Source organism: Coffea eugenioides, chromosome 8, assembly GCF_003713205.1.
Source record: "Coffea eugenioides isolate CCC68of chromosome 8, Ceug_1.0, whole genome shotgun sequence".
Taxonomy (NCBI): domain Eukaryota; kingdom Viridiplantae; phylum Streptophyta; class Magnoliopsida; order Gentianales; family Rubiaceae; genus Coffea; species Coffea eugenioides.
The window spans coordinates 42763854-42785036 of record NC_040042.1 but is presented as its reverse complement, the minus strand read 5'-3'; the positions used below and the strand labels follow the sequence as shown (position 1 = coordinate 42785036).

At 33.0% G+C, this 21183-nt stretch overlaps 1 protein-coding gene across 1 annotated transcript; it reads left to right on the top strand.

Moving 5' to 3' along the window:
- Positions 1 to 14358: 14358 nt before the first annotated feature.
- On the top strand, positions 14359 to 15213 carry LOC113780835 (ethylene-responsive transcription factor 2-like). Its single transcript, XM_027326616.1, has one exon. The coding sequence runs from the start codon at positions 14359 to 14361 to the stop codon at positions 15211 to 15213; it is 855 nt and encodes a 284-aa protein (XP_027182417.1).
- The last annotated feature ends 5970 nt before the right edge of the window (positions 15214 to 21183 follow it).

Below are 21183 nucleotides of genomic sequence, written 5' to 3'. Positions count from 1 at the left end.
ATTTAATCTATTTCTCACTTCCGTGTTAATCTTCATTGCAATTCCAACTTATGAATTCGTAAAATATAAAGCAGGATATTTTCCTTAAAAATGGAAAATGATTTGTTTGGAGATTTTTAATTATTTAGTTTTACTGTTTATATGACCATTCACAAGATTATCACCATTTAATTCCATAAATATCCATTTTTCTTCAATAGTAAGACAACGGGGTCAAATCCTTTAATTAGCATTAAAACTTGAAAACATCTAAAAGGAAATTTTTGAAAACCAGCTTTTTTCAAATACGGAAATGTCATGGACCAGACTTATTTTTTATGATATTTTGAGACTAGTTTAATATAATGCCTGAACTTTGAGGATCAAAAACCAAGAGGCGGAGAATTTTTTATGAGAAACTTTCTCAGTCAACTTAGAATGGATAGAATGGAGAAGACTCTCTATTACATGCGAGGAGGATAGGTAAATACAGCCTGAAAACGACGAAATCCGACGAACAAAAAAGTTTTATTCTTTGGTTTCTTCGTGCAAGAAACATAAACAAAATATTGTCTTCAGCTGCTCTCTCTATGTTTTTTTAATCCAAGTACGACAGAAGGGTTCAAACAAAATTTTAGATATTTCTGTTATTAGTCCCTTTCTCAGAATCTCGTTTCTACTTCCTTAATCAAATATTTGGAAGATATAAATGGCTGTGCTTTGCCTAATCAACTAATTCCTCCGCGCGCCTTTCAATTTTTAACCATACCAAAACTTATGTATTAAAAAAAATTATATACGCACGGAACTTGCCTTCCAAGACCTTGTCGGTAAACTTAATCAAAGACTAATAAATACACTTGACTTATGTATTAAGTAAATTAATTGGTGACTGCAGGATAAGCGTCTTCGGTCTTTGTCCTCTTATATATTTTAGCAACAAAATATATACATATTCCAAAACTTATAATATATATATATATTTTTTTCATTTTTAAAGAGAATTAACAGTGGTTCTTCACTTATATCCTTCGATGACTCGAACTCGTGATTTGTCGATTACAGATAACCTGTCGGTTCTTGCGATGACATGTTCTTCATCAACTAATGCATATTGTGCATCCATCGGCTAAATACAGACGTTAAATTAAGTCTTGATTATATTAAAGCATGATAAAAAGGAATCGAATAACCGAAAAATGAATCAAAAAACAGAATAAGAATCGCACCTACTGATATGGAATAACAAGCTTCATATTTTTTAAGCCTTTTGTCGGGATAAAGAGGTGCATGCACCAAAAAACCCGCAGCCTGCATCAACTAAAAGTAAAAACAAACAAATTTAATTACAAAAATGGACTCCGGCAGCCAAAATATTGAGTTGATCCATCCGTCGACTCGAGGATTTGTTTATTTTGGTCTTCCATACGTTTATCGCCAGCGACGAACATATCATGTGTATCATATTGAGAGGTTAATGGGCACAAGGATCGCCATGCATGGACAACTATTTTTACTTCTGAACAATGTATAATTTTCTCAACCTAAGTACACACTTCCAATGTATGAATATTATACACTTTTTATCAATTTAAATGTACAGAAAACTATTATCAAAATGATCTCAAAACTATTATCTACTCCCCTATTATCTGGGCAAAGCTATATTTTTTGGCTAATAAAAGATTTAGATGGATCCAATTCTAACCAACATCACTGAACAATAGGTCATCTGCAGGGTACTTAGAGATGGTACATGGTAAGATGCTAAATTCTTTGTATGCTCTCCCTTTTCATTACTTACGCTGGAATTTTTTTTTTTTTGGGTGATTACTTACGCTGGAAGGCTTTGTCTGTGTAGACAAGAAAAAGATATATTCAAACTTTCCCAGTTGAGCAAAATCGGTGAATGGTAAAATCGTATTCAGCACAGCTGAATTTTGCTAGTATATAAATCTCATTAGAGTTTCTACCAGAAAAATAAAATCTCTTTAAAGTTTACAAATAAGACCGGGTTTTCTCAATGACAAACTAAGGCTAGGTTAATTAATAGAGCAGTGATACAGTATAGTACACGACAAGTAACTACCTATTGACTCAGCCCTTTAGTTATAGTATGATGATACAAATTGGATAACCCCAACTATAATAGGATTTATTTGCAAAAACAATTATTTGAATGTATCGCAAACGTATTTTTCAACATACTTTTTTATATTTTGAATCTTTTTTTTATCTCACATACATTATATCTTAAAAGTGCTACAGTAATTATTATAAATAATATTTCAAATAATCTCCTATCCAAACACATCCGTTGTAATTTTGTTGGATCTTGATTTTGATCAAATCATTTCGCTTTTAGCAATGAACCATATATAGCTTGAGCATCTCCACTGATAAAGAGTTGCAAATGGGTGATTCGGCAGGTTTATCGAGTCATAATTAGATGGTGGATATAATTAGATTAACCTAATTTAATAAATGGGTTAAAATGGACAGGTCAATAAATAAGTATTGTCTTGTATCTTATTGTGATAATAAAAATTATACACATATCAATTAGTAAATAAATCTTTTTATTCAAATAATAAAAAAAAAGACAAAAACTAATGAAGATAATACATATATAGCACAAAATGATGATCATGATGAGTTTTAAATGATGTCATATATATTACAGGAGTTAAAAAAAATAGTTTAGTTATTACTATGAAAAGTCAATTAACACAAGATTTGAAGATTTTGCTCATTTATTAGTTTGGAGGGATCAACTTAATTGAGTTAGTACTCACGGTTATAACTCTTAATAGTTTAGTAAAAGCTGGGATTTTTCAACATTATGAGCGATCAGCAGTGGACAAAACCTACCATCATCGAGGACAATATGAGAGGAAATGAATGTTTGTTTTGCAAGATCCAAATTAATAATGTTTATGAGGTTATTCGTTTGTAAATATCATATGTTAATCCCTTTTTGTTGTTTGTTAAGTATTACACCTTTAAATTAAGCTCATATTGAACGTAATATGAAAATGCAAAGCTATCTGACAAAGAATGCCATGAGGTTAATTTTGTAGATCACACTCGTTTCAATTATATTTCATGACCTGCCATGAGGTTAATTATGAATTTATGATCACAAAAACTTGTAGGTATAAATTAATTAACCTCTTCTGTTAACTGTACAGGATATATAGTTCAGACATACATTATAATGGGAAATTAATATTTATACAAGGGATCCGATCCCTATATACGATTCTTTAATCTCAAGAAAATTCAAGGAATCTATTGAGTCCATTCTACTCACCTATTGACTCATGAAGTGAACTGTTTAGTTTAATTTGCACCAAAACTAATAAATGTCTGACATTTTCTTCTGATTAAAAAAGTCTTGTAGAGTTAATTAGACCCGTATATTTCAAGCAAGACCTGCCTTAGGATAACTTATTATCTATTTTTGGACTTCATCCTATTCAATTTGTAACCACGGTATTTTACTTATGAAGATGGAAGTAGTCAATATATACTGTTGCATCAAGCTGAAAATCACAGTAATTTCCAGTCTCTCTCTCACTCACACACATGCACGCGCACATATACATACATACAGATATATATATATATTTATCACATACTTAGACGTGTTTGTGCTTTTGACCCTAACCTGTCATGTTCAAGATGATCTCATCAGAGGTATAATGATCTCAAAATGTGGACTTAAAGGAATGAGAAGAAGTAATCATAGGAGTGCCGAAGTCTGAGCCTTTTACTTCAACTATCGAATCGAGCCATGTGCCTCTTCAAGTCATGCAAGCCGCCAGTCAAAACCAACCATATCTCTACTCCGTCAAACTTAACTACAATCACGGATTGAGTTGAATCGGTTTTCCTTCCTTCCTTTTTCTGTTTTTCTTCTATTTCTTACCTTCTCTCAAATGCTTTAAAGATTTCTTTTTTTATTATTAATAAAGGATTGAAATTTTGTAGTAATAGGTATCATGATGTGTAGATTTTTCTTATGCCCTTAATTTAGACATGCATGCATGCATTGTTTTTCTTTAGATCTTGTTAATCAGTAGTACGTATTAAGAAAATTATGAAACCCTCTACGTCTTGAACCATTACATGCTTATAGAATAAGCTTGCTAGCTAAATGAAACTACATTTTTTAGCATGAAAAAGAAAGAAGTTTATCACTATTTTGCAATGAATCTTAGGTATATGAATTTCTTCATGCCTGAGTATGAACAGTCAATTAACTCGTTCTTTTTCCATTTGAGACTTTGAAACCATGCCACATTAAGGCTGTCTTCTCCTCACGAAGAGTGTTTTTACAATCCAATACTTCACCAATTGAGTATTGGAAGTCTTTAAGGGCATATGAATCTATTTCCTTTTCTTCTAATGTCATTTACATCTCTCAGAAAAGGAGAAGTGTCTTTTAACTTAGTTATATGCAAGGATATATATCCAGTGGAGGATACGTATGTTGATCCAGTCAACATTATGGTCCCAACATATACATAAATTCTTACTTTTATTTTTTCCTCTCAAGTCTGTCCCTTTCTCCTTTTCCTCTCGTACAGTTTAGAGTCTCCTTTAAACCCAAAAAATGATTAACTTTTTTTTAAAAAAAAAAAAAAAACTACTATTTGTCATAATTTTTTTGGACTGAAAATTTAAGAAAAACTACTATTAGTCATCTTTATTTACTATTTTAACTTGATCTTCTTTAGTTTACTTTTCTTATCTTTTCACGGTACTAAACGTATTCGAGGAGAGTTAAAATCAATTATTCGACCCATTAATTAAGGACATTATGTTTGACTTGAAGATAATTATTTTGTTTTATCTTTTTCAATCCTTTGTGTTCAAGCTCCCCTTCCTCTAAAAAATACTACTAACTAGTGAAGAAATGTGATTGAAGGCATACGTAAAATTAAAGAGACCGTTGACATTTTTTTTTTTTGGATCAATTTCATTAATTATTCAGCATTTGGTTCATTATAGACTATTTCCAGCATAAACCGGTTGACTTAATAAATGAGAAATATATTGACTATGAAGTCTATAATGTTTGCTACAAAATCTTAAAGTACTAAACCCAATCCAAACTTACCACTGATAATAGCTTTTAAAAGGTCTAACACACGAGAGGTATTTGAAGTAAAAAGTAAGCAAGGGAGAGTGTAGAGTGAGTGAATGCATGTCAGCACTGAGCATTTTGAAGAAAGATTGAATCATCAAATCACTAAGACTTTGGCTAGGTTTGGTTGAATGTAAAATATTTGATGCGAAAACTACTTTTTTTTTTATGTATAAATAAACTAGCTCTATTAATAATTTTCCAGTATTGACTGGGGATGATTTCTTAAAAGTATGAACGATTTATGTGACCTCCAAGAAGTTTTAGAGAGTATCATGTCCTCCTAATAGTTTCAATTAAGGTTCATCTCGTCCTAGTCTCAAGTCAAAAAAGATTTTCCCGAAAAATGGAGTACTTAGGCTTAAATTCATCAACTATTACAAATTCATCACGAAAACATTATTCACAAAAAAAAATTTTAATTATATTGTAAGCACGTCTTTCCATTACCTTTTTTTATTTTATCTGTATTACATCACAAAAAGTGCTACAGTTAACTTTTTTTCCAAAAAAAAAAAAAAAATCTTCTATCCGAACAAACTCAATTTCCAGAGCATCATGAAGAAACAAAAGACAGAAAATGAATTTGAGCTAAAAGTCATGCAGACAATTCTTTTGTTAGCTGAGTAGCACCCAAACAACTCATAATTCGACGTTCACTGAAAACGTGAAAATAATGCCCAAATCAAAGTCAAATTCAAACTTGTGACATTTCACTACTATTAGCAAGCATTTGTATTGGAGGGACAAATTTCGTAGTAACCCCTTTCCATATGAGGTTATTGAAAAGAAATGGTGAATTCTTTTAATGTTTCAAGTGATCAAGCAAAAGTAATATGTCAACTCCATCGGACAAAGGGTCCCTTTCAAATAAGTATTTACACAACAAAACCTCTATATATGATGCGATTAATAGCTGATGGGCTTCTAATTAGTTGTGTGTTTCCAAGCTAGGGGAGGACTTAATCTCATTTGTGGGCTGAAACTGTAAGAAGGATCCAATTATTAAAACAATAAGCTTGTCAAAAGCAAAATTTCTCTTTGGGGTTCTCCCGTACTCCCATTCAATTTTCATGACTTGGTCTGAGGACCATAGATGTTCAAACCATACTAGTGTACCATTTAGACAGCAAAACTGATAAATCAACTCAAAAATACGTCGAAGCCTGTTTGGCTCATGACTTTAATGCAAACCTTTGTTCAAAATCTTCATTAGACATATTTTATGGGAGATCGACATGTATATACTTTAAATATTCAAACTTGTGTTACAAAAAATTGGAAAAAAGAAAAACAAAAATAGGCTTTGGTTAAATATATTGATACGATAAATTCTTTAACTGAGCGTGTTTGAATAGGAGAATATATTAAAAAATTAGAACAAAATTGTTGTACTTTTTTAATATAATATACGTGAAACAAAAAAAGATAATTAAGAAGTTAAAAAAATTGATAGGAAAAGATGTTTACGATATAAGAAAAAAAATTACCTAAACAAATCTAGTCTAGATCTTGTCCATTTGTAAGATTTTGCGTGATAGTCCTGAACTGTCGATTGGGGGGGGGGGGGTTGGGTCCTAAATACTAGGCCCTATGAGTTACAAATCCAATTTAATAATGGGCCTAAACTGCAAATAATCTCTGAATGATACTGTCTACAACCTGTAGACCCTGTTTGGTACTTGAGTTTTTTGTCAAGTTTGTCTGCTATAAGTTTTTCAAAAACTTTAGCTACAGTACCTTCAAAAAACTTCTCAAAATTTTTAAACTATACGCTTCAAAATATTCAAAAATTTACACACTTCAAAAAAAATTTTAAAAACTTTTATAGTAAGTTGAAGTAAAGTTTTAGACAAACACCCAAAAAACTTACTTGCTAAACGGGGCTGTATTTTTGTACGAGTACTTTTTATATTTTTCTGCCCAATTCGGCTATTTCTTACCCATAGGCCTAAGGCCCAAAACTGGTTTTCTGAGTAGAGTTAGGCTTGTCAACAGTTCGGGTCAAGACTCGGACCTGGCTTGGATCCACTAATTTTTTTGAGTATGCGTACAACTATAATTTTCTATACTCTACCCAAACCCGAACCCGTTTTTCCTAATAAAAAAAGGGTCGAACACGGAATATTGCATTCCGACCCGTACTCGACTCAAACCCGTTTAAATAGATATATAAACAAAGATAATTAAGAAATTAAAAAGTGATTAAAAAACATGTTTACGATATAAGCAAAAAAATTATCTTTTTTAAAAAATATATATATATCTAAACAAACCCAGTCTGGGTTTTGGTCATTTGTAAGATATTGCTTGATAGTCCCGAACTGCCGATCCCAGGGACTTTTAATTAGCCCATTTTAAGTTGGGCCCTAAAAATAGTCCCTATGATTTTCAAATCGAAATTAAAAATGGGCCTATGCGGCAAAAACTCTGAATGAGTCTGTCTACAACCTGCATATTTGGATGGGTACTTTTTATATTTTGCTGCCCAATTCTGCTATTCCTATTCCTTTCCCATAGGCCATGGAGGAGAGCCTGAGGCCCAGAAGTAGTTTTCAGAGCAGAAGCACAAATGAATTGCAAGTTCCTTTTGAATATTCGTTATTTTTTTTTAATCTCTGGATCAGCTGTTACTTCATTTATTTTAATCAAATACAATAATAAGAATGAGTACATATGTAATAATTTTTGGGTTTTTTTAGACAAAAATTTAACTGTAAAAACTTAGGTACAATTAATAGTTTCTTGAAGCAATTGAGGCACATGGGAGATTGTGCATAACTTTCTTTAAATTTATAGTTGGAAATTTTCTTTGGTCAATGGGGGCGCATGGTAGATTGTGCATAACTTTCTTTTGAAATTTACACTACTGTTATAGTTGGAATTTTGCTTGGTCAATGCAGAACTACTTTTTAACTAGTGGGAACAATTTGACAGTTAATTTGAAATGATAGTAGAAAGTTTCTAAAAGGGAATTTTCAAAAACTCTAAGGAAAACTTGATGGATAGTGAAGTATTCCAAAGATGAAGGTTGCAATCTGATTGGACAGAATTTCTAGTGTCACATGAAACAAACCCTAGTCGTGTACAGTTAGGACAAACAAGATGTGAAGCAGAAAATAGAAATAGTAAACTGTTTATCCTCTACATTTTGATGCAATAAGTAGGCCACTCTGGATATTAGGTTTCAGCCTATTCTGATTTATGGGACATTGAAGATGGCCTTGTCAAAATCAAAATGAAAAATGGTGTAAGAATTACTTATCAACTTACTTTAGTCAGTAAGGGAGTGTTAAACTTTCTTGAATCCGGCCATTCTATAATCAACCATATTTCTTCCAATTTTTTTCACACCTTGTATCCGAGGATGTAATGCTCAAATCAATTTAATAATGTCCATCTCTCTCTCTCTCTCTCAAAAAAAAAAAAAAATGGAACCACAACTCTTGTAGTCCTACCACCCCACCCTCCAAAGACAATTACCGGTGCCATATTCCAGCAATTAATAAATTTATATGCAAAAAAAACAAAAAATGGAATCACTTTCTTTTTTTTTTTTAACGAAAAAATTTAAATAATTTCAACTCTGATCACCATCAAAGTTAGGATATGTCTAAGACTCTAAGTCACTTACAATGAATCACTACTTTCTTTGGTAGAAATGGTATTTGGGAGCGGCTGCGGTCTTTTCTTTAGATTTCAAATGCTCTTTCCCATGTCCATGTTTGAAATTCTAAAAGACTGCGGGAATTTATTTAGTCATTTACCCAAAAAAAAAAAAGAAGAAGAAGAAGAAGAAGAAGAAGGAAAGAAAGAAAGGCAGCGGGAATATTATTATAATATAGTTGCCAGCTCTGGCCATGGGTTTGAGAATGACATAGCTCTCGCGTCAGGGTATGAGTAAAATGACTAGCAAAGAATAATATAGATGTTAATGTGGGTCTGCAACTCAAAACTCGAGCTTTCCACACAAACACAGGTATGCTTCTTATTAGGGTTAATTATAGATTGTCCCCATAATTATGTATCATGGCAAATTACTCTCAAGTATTCGTGAAACCTATAAATTGCCGCCTGTATTAAAAGCCAAATGTATGGGCAGCGAAAAGACAATAATGCCTTTATTAAGAAAATTTGTCTCATGACCATTTTTCAAATTCCAATTCTTCTTCTTCTTCTTCTTTTCTTTACCGTTAAATAAAAATTGCTATTTTCTTACTAAAATATAAGTCACCTTAAGAAATTAAATATATATATGAATTTTTAGTATTTTCTAGTTATATTTACAATTTCATAGTATGCATTAATTATTAACTAAATATTATCATGCATTAGTTGTTAATAAAACATGCAAGCAACTAAACATATACTCTTTAATTTTCTCATAACAAAACAATAACGTATGTTCAAGTCGAAAATGAAATTATTAATAAAGATAAAGAAGAAAAGAAGAAGCAAAAACAAAGAAAAGTAAAAGTAAAATATATACATTGAACAAGTAATTCTTATTAATGATACGAGAGGAGAGATGTGTTGGGTAATACGAGAAGAAGAAGTGTAAATGAAAGATTTCAAATTCAAAACCTTCTGTTTACATTAAAAAAAATACTCATAATAAGAAATTGTTGATGCTACTACTAACAGTCTAATACGCAAGTCATGCGGTAATGTGCCTAGAAACCAGTGCTTCTCTTAAAATATCAGCTTTGATGAACAACGAAGCAGCAAAATCAAATTAGTCCTCAACTTTAAAACAAGACCAAGCCATGACTTTCTTTCCATAACATTAGTCTATTCGCGTTCCCATTTGCTGTTGATAGTGACGATTTACTTACGATTTTTAGCAGCAACTTCTTGTTTATTAATCAACTGCTCAAAAATACGATGAAAAAGTGAAGTCGCAATCAATGACCAAAGCAGAAGCACAAAACTACTGGTAATCAAAATTATATACAGCCACCTTATCTTTTTGGAATACTTCAATAGCAACTGGCTTAATAGAATAAGAATTTCTGTAATGACCTTCTGGGAAAGAACCGTAGTCTGAAGCTGCCTCGCAACATCCAATTTGATCACGTTGAAGAGTTTTTTAAACTCAATTCAACAGAGAAATGCTGCTCCTTTTTTTTTCAACCATTTTTGTTATCTAAGTTGTCTTGTTTCTGGTCGTAGTTCGTATGATTCATGCACTCTTCTGTCGTCAAAGTAATATGAGCATATCCACATACTTTGGTACGCACGTGTAGTTGCTTTGGCACCTAGTGATAATGCTAAAAATAGACAACAGCAAAGAAGAAATGTCCCAAGTTCCGGCTTCCAAATCCGTCGCAATTGAATCAATAAATTGGCCTGCTGAATGTTCAAAGTTTCTCTAGTTTATTACTATTATACGCCAATATTCAAGTGGTAGGAAATGGGCATAAGTTGTTCGCTAAAGTGCTTAATTAGATCCACTTGCATGGAGAAAATAATGCAGTATCAGCCAATACTTCTTAGGATCAAGAGTATCTGCAGGTGGTTTATACTATCTTGTTCATACCTATTAATGTGAATTTAGTCCTCTATAGTGAAAAAGCTGGCCACCCTAATGTCGACAGTACAAGAGTTGTAGGTGATTCTTTTTTTTTCTTTTTTTGTATTTTAGAAAAGTATGTAACTTGAATAAATGGGGCAACCACACAAAATGGATTTTGAATATGAATTTTGTAATTGATGTTCCAAATGTAATTATTGACAACTATGTTTGTATCATTTTTCTACTCCTTTTCTTCAGTTGCAAAGGATCCTCTGTTACCAACAGGGGTTGGTCCGAGTGGTAAGCGGCTCGGATTCGCTTAAGCAGGTCTTGTGTTCGAGTTCTAGTGTATGCAGACACCCCTGTTGGGAGACTCTCCCATCATAACCAGGTGCGCGACGCGGGTCGGGTCGGGATTAGTCGGGGCAAAAGCTTCAGATACGGGGCGGGCAACCAAAAAAAAAAAAGGGATCCTCTGTTTTATTTTTTATCTCACTTTCTGTCCCTTCTTTCATTATGTTATCATTTTTTTCTTTACAAACTTCCTATGTTAATTATTTTTTGTTTCTTTAAATTTCAGTAACTAATAACAGTGTAAAAAAGTAAATATAATAGACTAAAAAAATAGAGAAGAATGGAATTTTTATGAACTTTTTGTTGTATTTTTTTTTTCGGTATTAGATAGTGTCATTTTACCCTGTTGTACTTTGACTTTACCTTGTTATTGGTTATTCAAACTTAAGAAGAGAAAAAAGAATTAAAATAGGATGTTTACGAAGAAAGTTAACAATTGAATGAAATATGGGACAAAAAGTGGGATAGAAGATCTTTTGGAGTCTTGAGATGCTATCACAAATTACATCCATATCAAGGGAGATTATGATTATATGTTACTGATAATAGAAAGGTAAGGCTAGAAGAGAATTCACTATGTTCCAATTGAAAAAGTTTTTTTTTTTTTTGGTAATTAACTTCTTACTATTTGACGACACTAGTTTGTGAAAAAAATTCTATTGCAGTCCAGCCTAAAACACAAATAGGGGACAAAATAGTAGTCATACATACATAGAGCTGCTACTGTTTTCCTCTTTCTTTTTCTCTATTCGGTGTGAAAAAGAATACATTAGATTTTTCAATCCAATTTAACTCTGCTTGATGTGATTGACGGACCCCTAAAATTTTTAATTATGATACACTTTCAATTGTTGATAATACAAAGTTCAGACTAGGGCAAGAAAATAATAAAAAAAAGGGGTTCAAATTTACTAAAGAAAAAGACATTAATCTGTTTAATAAGTGGGAAAAGTTTTTCAATCTCCTGTTCCAATCATATGTAGAAGCAGCAAAGATTATGAGGATAAGGTGTGGCTGGCTTTTAATAAAGAGATTTTTGCCCTTAATGGGAGACAAGAGTACATAAAAACAGAAGTTGGTCTACCACTATTTTTCCAACAGTGAGCGGTGCTCCAATGGACAAATAGTGAAAAAGGCGTACAAAACGTCTCAATCAGATTTAGCTAGCCATTTCCATTTGTCCTTGGAGAAGAAAATACAAACCAATAAGGATTCAGAAGTTTCGGATCAAATGATAGGGGATGCATACTAGCATGTAAGTTGATAACTTTATTCAACGGAGACAAAAGGGTTTGGAAAAGTATACGGGTGGAGAACAGCAACGACTCAGCCAAATGGGGTATTGATTTGGCCGATTACTGTATATTACGACATTGACTTCTCATGCTTGCTTAAGCGGCATGAAAGGAAGCTGGATTAACCTGAAACTCGCCTGTCTGCAGCTTGCATTGCACTTAGTTGATGGATCATAAACCAAAGAGAACAGTATGCGTGAGATTGAGTTCCACAAGAAATTTGTATAAACAAATGCTACAAATCCAATGTCTGTTTCGACAGAAACTACCGGCCGACGTGATATCATTTAGAGTAAATATGGCGAGAAAGATTACTCAACTATTTAAAATTGCATCTTTTTTGCTCATTTTGTTAAGATAGCTAAAAAGCGACTATATGACCAAATATGGTTAGGTTTTCAACGGTGAAAATATCTAACAAATTTTGACGTCCATTGAAAAAGATTAAGAACCTTCTTAATTTTTAAACCTTATCAATTCTTCCTAGATTGTGATTGTAATCTTTAACGGTAGTTTGGAATTTTTGGGCAAAATCCGGAAAGAATTAGTGAAGTTTAGAAAATCAAAAGGACCTTAATCTTTTTTCTAATGCGCGTCAAAAATTGCGAGATATTTTTACCCTTAAAAGCCTAAGGGTACCACTTGTGTGGATGCATTTCTGGCTATCTTAACATTAGAATTTATCGAAATGGATATTTAAAAAAAAAACACTTTTATGAATTCCATGACCCATTTTTTCTAAAAAAAAAAAAAAAAGAGGTTTGATGACCAAAAAAAAATGCAATCTTAAATACTACAGTTTTTTTTTTTTTTTGTCATTTGCTCTATATGCTATTATAGCATAGCCCTATTTGGAATATAGATTTATACAAACTAATCTTATTCAATTCAACAGAGAGACCTTGGAGTTTTACATTTTTCAATTCTTTATTCCTAACTTATTGACCTTTTTTTTTTGCTTTTTCACATAACCAAAAATTTTGTTACCAGTCAACGGACAAATAGTGCTGAACAAATATTAGAGTGAAAGTGCTTTACAAAATTTTTATACAGACAACCAATAGGCGGAGGCAAAAAGTCTCCAACAAATTACTTGACCTAATAAATTTATATAGATAACCAAAAAAAAAAAAAAAAGAATGAATATACAAGCTAAAGTATATCATTATGTTCGTTAAATTAGTGTAGTACACCCCTGAAAGGATGAATGTATAGCACTAATACAGGCCATGAATGATATGGTACTTTTCATGATAGGCTATAAACTATAATGTAAGTAACATATTAAGAGAATAGATGCTGTGCACTAATTGAACCATTAAGTGCATTTTTCTCTAGATAATTGTAGAGTTCAAATAAAAGGACTGAATCAAATATATTATCTACTTTTAGCTTTGAAAGCAATCAAAGACATTTCTGTAAATGTCTTGTCAATTAAAGGACAAAAGAAAAAGGGTTTCCACTTTCCCACAACCCTAAGCAAGAAAAGATTACATGAATGAAAATTCACTAATTAACTATTTGACAATAACATATACAGCCAACCCTATCAAACAAAGATCATTATTATTATAAAAAAAAAAAAAAAACATAGATCATTATTGGCGATATCTGCCTGCCAGACTCTTTCCAAGTGGAGACAAAAGTCGTTGCTTAGATAAGACTTCTTGGCGTCAAATTTTATCCTCAACTTCTCTTCTGTAGGACTTCATCAAAATCAATGATCAAATTTTGCACATGGTGGTAAGCCTTTTTTACTCAACTTGCTCACACAGGACTTTCCGAGAAACTCAATCCCATGCTTTAAAAAGTCCAAGAAAACCCAAACCCAAATTTGAATAGTATAGCAAGCATTGAACCCGAATAATTAAATGGTGATAGATTTTATCCAAGTTCATGTACTTCAACCTCTTTATAAACCCTTCATATCTTCACCCCACAAAATTCGTCCTCCTCCTGTTCTCTTCCCATAATAAGCTGCTCAACAATCTTTGAAACAAAAAAAAAAAAAAAACCGACGTCTAAAACTACTACAAGCCTTTTTCCTAGCTAGTACGTGAAAAATGACATATGGAAATGGTGATCTTCAGGCAGACTTAGCTCTGCTTGAATCAATAAGGCAGCACTTGCTAGAAGAGTCCCAAGCTGCTGCTCCGGCATTGTGGTTTAACAATTCCCTGCCAGTATCTTATAGCGGAAGCAACCCTTCTGAGACCAGCTTCTTTCCTTCCTTCCCTGACGTCAACCCAGATGGATTCCAATTATACCAGAATTATGATTATGACAACATGGGTCTTTACCCTATGGTTCATGACGCGGTTAATAATCGGCGAGAACCATTGCTGTCCACCACCACGACCATGGCTACGACCATGACCACCACTACTGCTACTGGCGCAGTTAAGGTGGAGCATGAAGAAAGGATTGAGGTGTCACAAATGTCTAACGCTGCAACGGCACAGCCCGAGGCAAGGGTGGTGCCGCCTAAAGGGAAGCATTATAGGGGCGTGAGGAGACGGCCGTGGGGGAAGTTCGCAGCGGAGATAAGGGACCCCGCAAAAAACGGGGCCCGCGTGTGGCTGGGGACATTTGAGACCGCGGAGGATGCGGCAATAGCTTATGATCGGGCGGCGTATCGCATGCGCGGGGCACGTGCATTGTTGAATTTCCCACTGAGGATAAATTCAGGTGAGCCAGACCCGGTTAGAATTACGTCTAAGAGGTCATCTGTGTCGCCAGACCATTCGTCATCGTCGGCATCGGAAAATGGGACTCCCAAGAGGAAGAAGAAGGCGGCTGCGCAAGTGGTGGAGCCGCCAGCGGTGCAGAGGGGTTGGGAAGAGCTATATGTGGGCTCAAATTCAAATGGTGAACGAATATTCGGGACTGGCACTCAATTTGGATCCACATTATTGTAGCATACAAATACACTAATTTTTTTAATTGGCGAAAAATCAGAGCTCTATCTGTTCTATTTTTCCTTAATTTTTTTGGTTAATTTGGAGGGGGTAATAAATGGAATGCAAAAGGGGGCAATATCAGAACTGTAGGAGCTGTAATCATGTAAATAGTACATGATTTATTTGTATTTATTTTAGACAAAATTCTTTGTTAAATGGCCAATGGACTTAGCTAAAAAAAAGAAAAAGAATATAATTATTTTCAAGACGTTAAGTTTAAGTTAATGGTGCATTTATTGTTGTTTGAATTAATCTTATATACACTGATTATTGACGTTACATTTAAGTTAATGGTGCATTTATTGTTGTATCTACTTCTTGATTGGTAATCTTGTAATGGTTAACTTTACTTGAAGATTGGACATTAATAATTATTTGAATTAACGGTTTTGGATTTATTTATGATCATTGTAACGAATGTTATGATTTTCACCCCAGTATGAATGTCTTATCCCCAACTATCCAAATTGGTCATCTAGGAAACTCCTTTATACTGATTAGAAGCTACTTGTCAATATGTAAAATGAAATTTAGAATGAAAAAATTGATTTGTAGAAAATGAGTGGGATATTAAAATTTATCCTGTAAAGTTAATAGTGAAATGACACTTAATTTGGGATGATAAAATTGCAACTCTTAATTCTGCGCATAAAGAATCCAGGGAAGTCATATCAATTAAACCTGTTTCTTGGCGGAGGGAATACTACAAGTATATATGCTACTGAATTTGCCAAAAGTACCTACCCATATACATGAATTTGAGTACCGTTTGAAAAATGTATAGATTCTTGCTTTGGCGTGCAATCCTCATCATCATCCCTATATTCTTATATTCTGATATAACAATAATGTAAACTTCATATTGATTTTTTTTTTTTTTTTTTTTTTTTTTTTTTGTCGACGGAGTGGGTGTCCGGGTCAAGTCCTTAAAGGCGGCCCGACTAATCCCACTTCGGCCCGGTCCAGCGCCCCAACTTAGACCTAGCACGTTAAACGCACGGAGAAGCCGATGTTGCTGCGGAGGTTCGACCCCAGGACCTGACGGTCCCGAGGAAGAGGCGCCAACCACCAGCCCATTCACGTGGGGGCGTAAACTTCATATTGATGAGCTCTAAAAAAACTGCTTATTTGCAACTTTTGAGCAAGTTGTGGCTTTAAACATTCATTTTCGAGTTTCAAAAAAAAAAATAATAACATAACAAAGAGGCGGCAATTATAAGCAATGTCCTTCTGGAAGATTGACTCGTAAATGTTCTAGTAATCTATAAAATGTTGATAAGCTGAAACCCTAGATTTGCTGGCTAATTCAAGGTAACTAAAGCAGCAACCTGTTAAGAATTCGTTCATTTTTGTGTATCAGAACATGTTTGCATATTCAATTTCTTGGAGAAACAAATCAAAACCAATGAGTGCATTGATTCAAGATCTAGAAACCTACCCATGGAAGAGCTATCAAACTTTGCTTCAATTAATGACGCTTTCATTTGAAAAAAGAACTGTTCAGCTGCATGTGGGTATTACTCGAACGTGATTATTGGTTATGTACTGCAATCGTTATTATTACATTTACAAAAAAAATTTTGTTCATTTTTGTACACATGATTCTACATTCCACAAAATTTTTTCAACAATTTTGAGGAAGTCATATATTGGATGGCTCCCAAATCATGGACAACAAAAAACTTTTGTGCTAATTGTTGCATTCAAACACCTTCCTTTTGCTTTTTTTTTTTATTCGGTGCCAACATTTTTCTTTATACACTGATAATATATACACCATCACTATTGGATACATGATAACTCATCTGAATTTAAATTTAAAATTTAAATTTTGCTCATTTATGATACATTCAATTATGATAGTGTATACACTATCATTATATATAAAATTTACTCTTTTTTTATATATAAGGAAAAAAAAAATTTCACAACCTTGCTTTATATACAACATATTGAGGTGCCATAGGAACATTCCAAACAAAGAATAGTCCAATGATTATTTTTAACTTGATCCTTACCAAAATCAAACTTTGCCCCGTAAACATTTGTCTTAGAATACATCCTAGTCCTTGCATTCTTCCTCTTATATAATCTAAGTTTTGCCTCCAAATCCTTTAATTGTGGGTTCATTGATACGGTTGATATGGTAGCCATGCATGGTTATTGAGAGGGATGTGGATTAGGGACAGAACTACATACGTCATATATGTCCTGATGAACTGCCCTCGTCAAAATGCAGACCAATTTTTCGAAAAATTTTTGCAGCAAGAACGAGATTTCTCCTTGCTATTTCCAATTTGACTCGCAGCAGCTTCTGAGGACCACATATGCCCATAATGCAAAGTTAAGAATGATAAACTAATGGGGCCCTGATTGGAGTTAATTGTGAAGCCGTTTAGAATCCCTAGTCTTCGACTGCTCGTGACACACATGGGGCCGTGGTGCTAGCTACAGACAATTGTACGGTCTCTCAATATTTTGTCAACTTTGAAATTATTTTTTGAATTTGAATGTTGACCGAATATGTGTTGTTGATATTTCAACCCAATTATATATAGTTACTAGTAAATACAGCTCTAATATCGATGCATCAGAATTCAGAGCCTGCACCTTAGCTCCTGCAGGTTTTCAGTCAAAAAGTGCAACTAGAATCATTCCGTTTGCTGACCTTCTTATTGTTTTCAAATATTCCTTTTTGCATCTATGTATTTAGTTTGGTTAGCTGGAGGTGCAAATAAATATTCAAGGCTCATAATTTACCCCCCGGAAGTAAAACGGGTGGCAAAAAGAAGCTAGCTAAAATTGAGAAATACGAGTTACTCGAACCAAGAGAGAAAAAAAAAAAAGAAGAAGAAATTGAATTGCAGGAATAATTAAATCTAAAGCAATTGGTTGAGGCATTAGAAATTAGAGGCTCTGAATTTAAATTTTCGTATTTCTCTCTATTTCATAAATTTCATCCCTTCCCTATTTTTTAAAAAGAAAAAAAAAAGCATTTCAAACAATAGTTTCAAACTTATACATTTCAATAGTTGATATTCATCCTACTTTAAACAGTATATATGGTGAACATTTTTAGATATTAGTGTGTACATCAATTGAATGCGTATAAATTCATGTATTTCTATTTGATACCATGTGAAATCCAAATCAATAGTCATTGCTTTTTAAAAAAAATAAATAACAGGCAATAATTGACCAAACAAAATTAAGTACACTAATTAACAGGCAATACTTTTTGCCAGGTAACAGGCAATACTTGACCACAGCAAACTAAAATATTATTTGTTTCATACTATAATAGATTAACACGTTATATTATATACCCAGCCCCCTCGGCCCGGCCAAATTTCTCCCCTGGCCTATTGCCATCCCTAGTCTATATTAAGACCAGTTTCCTTCATCTTTCATGGGCTAATACTACTGTGGATATCATGTCCTTGGGCCACCCAAGCTTGTTTAGTATTAGAAACGGGGGGGCTCAAGAATAGACTTGTACGAAAGGTGAGCGTCAAGAATGCCCAATAACAACCAACTCCATATTTAGGATTTATGCTCAATTATTCATTGCAATTAACTACCATTTAGGATGATTTCCCTGAAAGTAAACACGGTATTCCATGTTTATTTACTTACTCTTTTTCTTTTTTAGTTTGCAAGTCGAGACTCTAAGTTTTACAAATGATAAAGGAAAAAAGCAAGGTTTAATAATCAAATCAGAAATCTCATGATCATCTAATTAATATCCCTACCAGTTAAACACTATAGTATATTCTCAATTTATTTGACCAGATTCATTTGTGTACGCACTCGAGAAATAAATTGAGATGTGTGCTCACACTTGTATTAGTATAACTAGGGAAAAAGAGCCCGTGCGACGCGCGGGAATTTGGTACTTGTAATTGAAGATAATTAACAATTATTGTTTAATATTTTGTAGTATAAGAACTAAAGTATGATGATTTTATCATGTGATTTTAACAGAAAAATCAGAAGTTACATAGTGAGTCAATAAAATAGTATGCAATGAAATATTCTTATCCTTATATTATATAAGAATCAGTTGTGATCAAAAGTTATATTTGAATTTCGACCGCAAAGATAAGGGTAGTTTGGAAATATAAGAATGTTTGAAGTGCAATTGAAAAATATCCAAAAGTTTTGTCTAAAACTTATCCAAGATCTTTTTTGAAATTACCTTGATTATAAAAAATTGGTGCAAATAATATTTTCTAAATTTGAAATTGTAGGAAATGGTAACTAAAATCAAAAGAAATTGCTCATATGAATTCGAATTGAAAGCTATGGTAGAAACTGTTTAATGATATTTTCCAATGTTTACTTGTATAAGTATCCAATATAGCAACTCTACTTAATTGATTCGTTTAAACTATGAATAATAGTTTTTTTTTTGTTAGTGTAAGCGGAATGACTCGAACCCGAGACCTCTTGTTTACACTCCCTCCCCCCGTACCACCCAATCCAACCCTCCCCCCAAACTATGAATAATAGTTGTTTCAATCAAATCAAGAAACATTTATTTATCATTGTATAGTATACAATTATGAGTAAATGAATTAATACAATGCAATCAAAATGGTGTTGTAGTTGAAGCATTTAAACTCATCAAGTTCCACTACAAATTCTTTTAGATAGCATGTTAAATAATATCGCAAAACGAGTTGTCAAAGTAAAAAAACAATTTTTTTTGTATTTGAAATTATATAAACAATAGAATACAAGAACGAGATCATAACATGGAAAGCAAATAGATTGCAAATGACATCTTAGTACTATGTAGCATGATTACTTTTTTTTTTTGTAGTTTAATGAAGGAAAAAATTCTAAGTTAATAAATTTTACAATCATAAAATTTTCAATTAAAATAAACACAAGTTGAATTCCAAATCATATTACATGAAAAACTAAATAAAAATAACTACTTGAACCATAATTTATCCATAATATAAAATGCCATAATAATTTAGTTCAACAATCAAAAATTCTGTCAAGCATTAAACTACTGGCAGAATTACCAGGCCTCAATTCCATCTCTTCTTGCTATGCTTACTGCAACGCCCACACTCATAAGCCTATTGCCTCAGAACCTCAAATTTCAATCCCTATCATTATTTTTTTATACCTTACTTTCAACAATACTGATTAGCATCTTTAAGCTATCTGAGATTTTGGAAGAAGATGTCAAGTTGGGGTTTCTTCATGGTACCTACCGAATCATTCGCTTTTCTTTTTTTCTTTTTCACTTGGGATTTTGGATTCCTAGCTACTTAATAGCAGCAAGACACCGGAAATTCTAGAAATTCAGGCTCCCTTCTTTCTAGAACTATCAAAATACATCATGCTTTTACATGGTTTAGTTTGAGTGATATATAATATGTGACGGCGCATGTAGGTGGTAAATCACAGCATATCATAAAGTCTAATGAATGCAATATTTGATGTTAGCAACTTGACCGAGAAGGAGAAGATGGGATATGAAACTAAGCATGTGGTTGGATCCAGTGTGGCACGAGCTTCAATGCTTTCAAAAAGCAAATCAATCTTCTTTAGGATTGGAGGAGGGACTTCCTCAGGTCGTCGTCCAACTTGCTTTTGCAATGCCGACATGTTATTCCCTGTTCTAATTAAACTTTGACTTAATATCTATAACTTATAAGTAATAAATTTATAAGAACAAATAAGTTCCGCGGCTTTAAAAATTAGTTCTACACAACTTGATTCAATGAATTATAAGCAAGGTGATCAAATTGCTAACCTTATTCAAGATATATGCAACAAAACCATGTTTTGATACCTGCTTCAACCTATTCGACAAATACAAGAATCAGAAAATAGTACAATTAGTTAGTTTTTGGAATAAGAAGTATCAAAAAGCAAACTATATGGAGTTATTGAATAAACCAATCA

Excerpts from the sequence above, each read along its gene's own strand:
- LOC113780835 (XM_027326616.1), top strand. The coding sequence starts at position 14,359 with ATGACATATGGAAATGGTGATCTTCAGGCAGACTTAGCTCTGCTTGAA.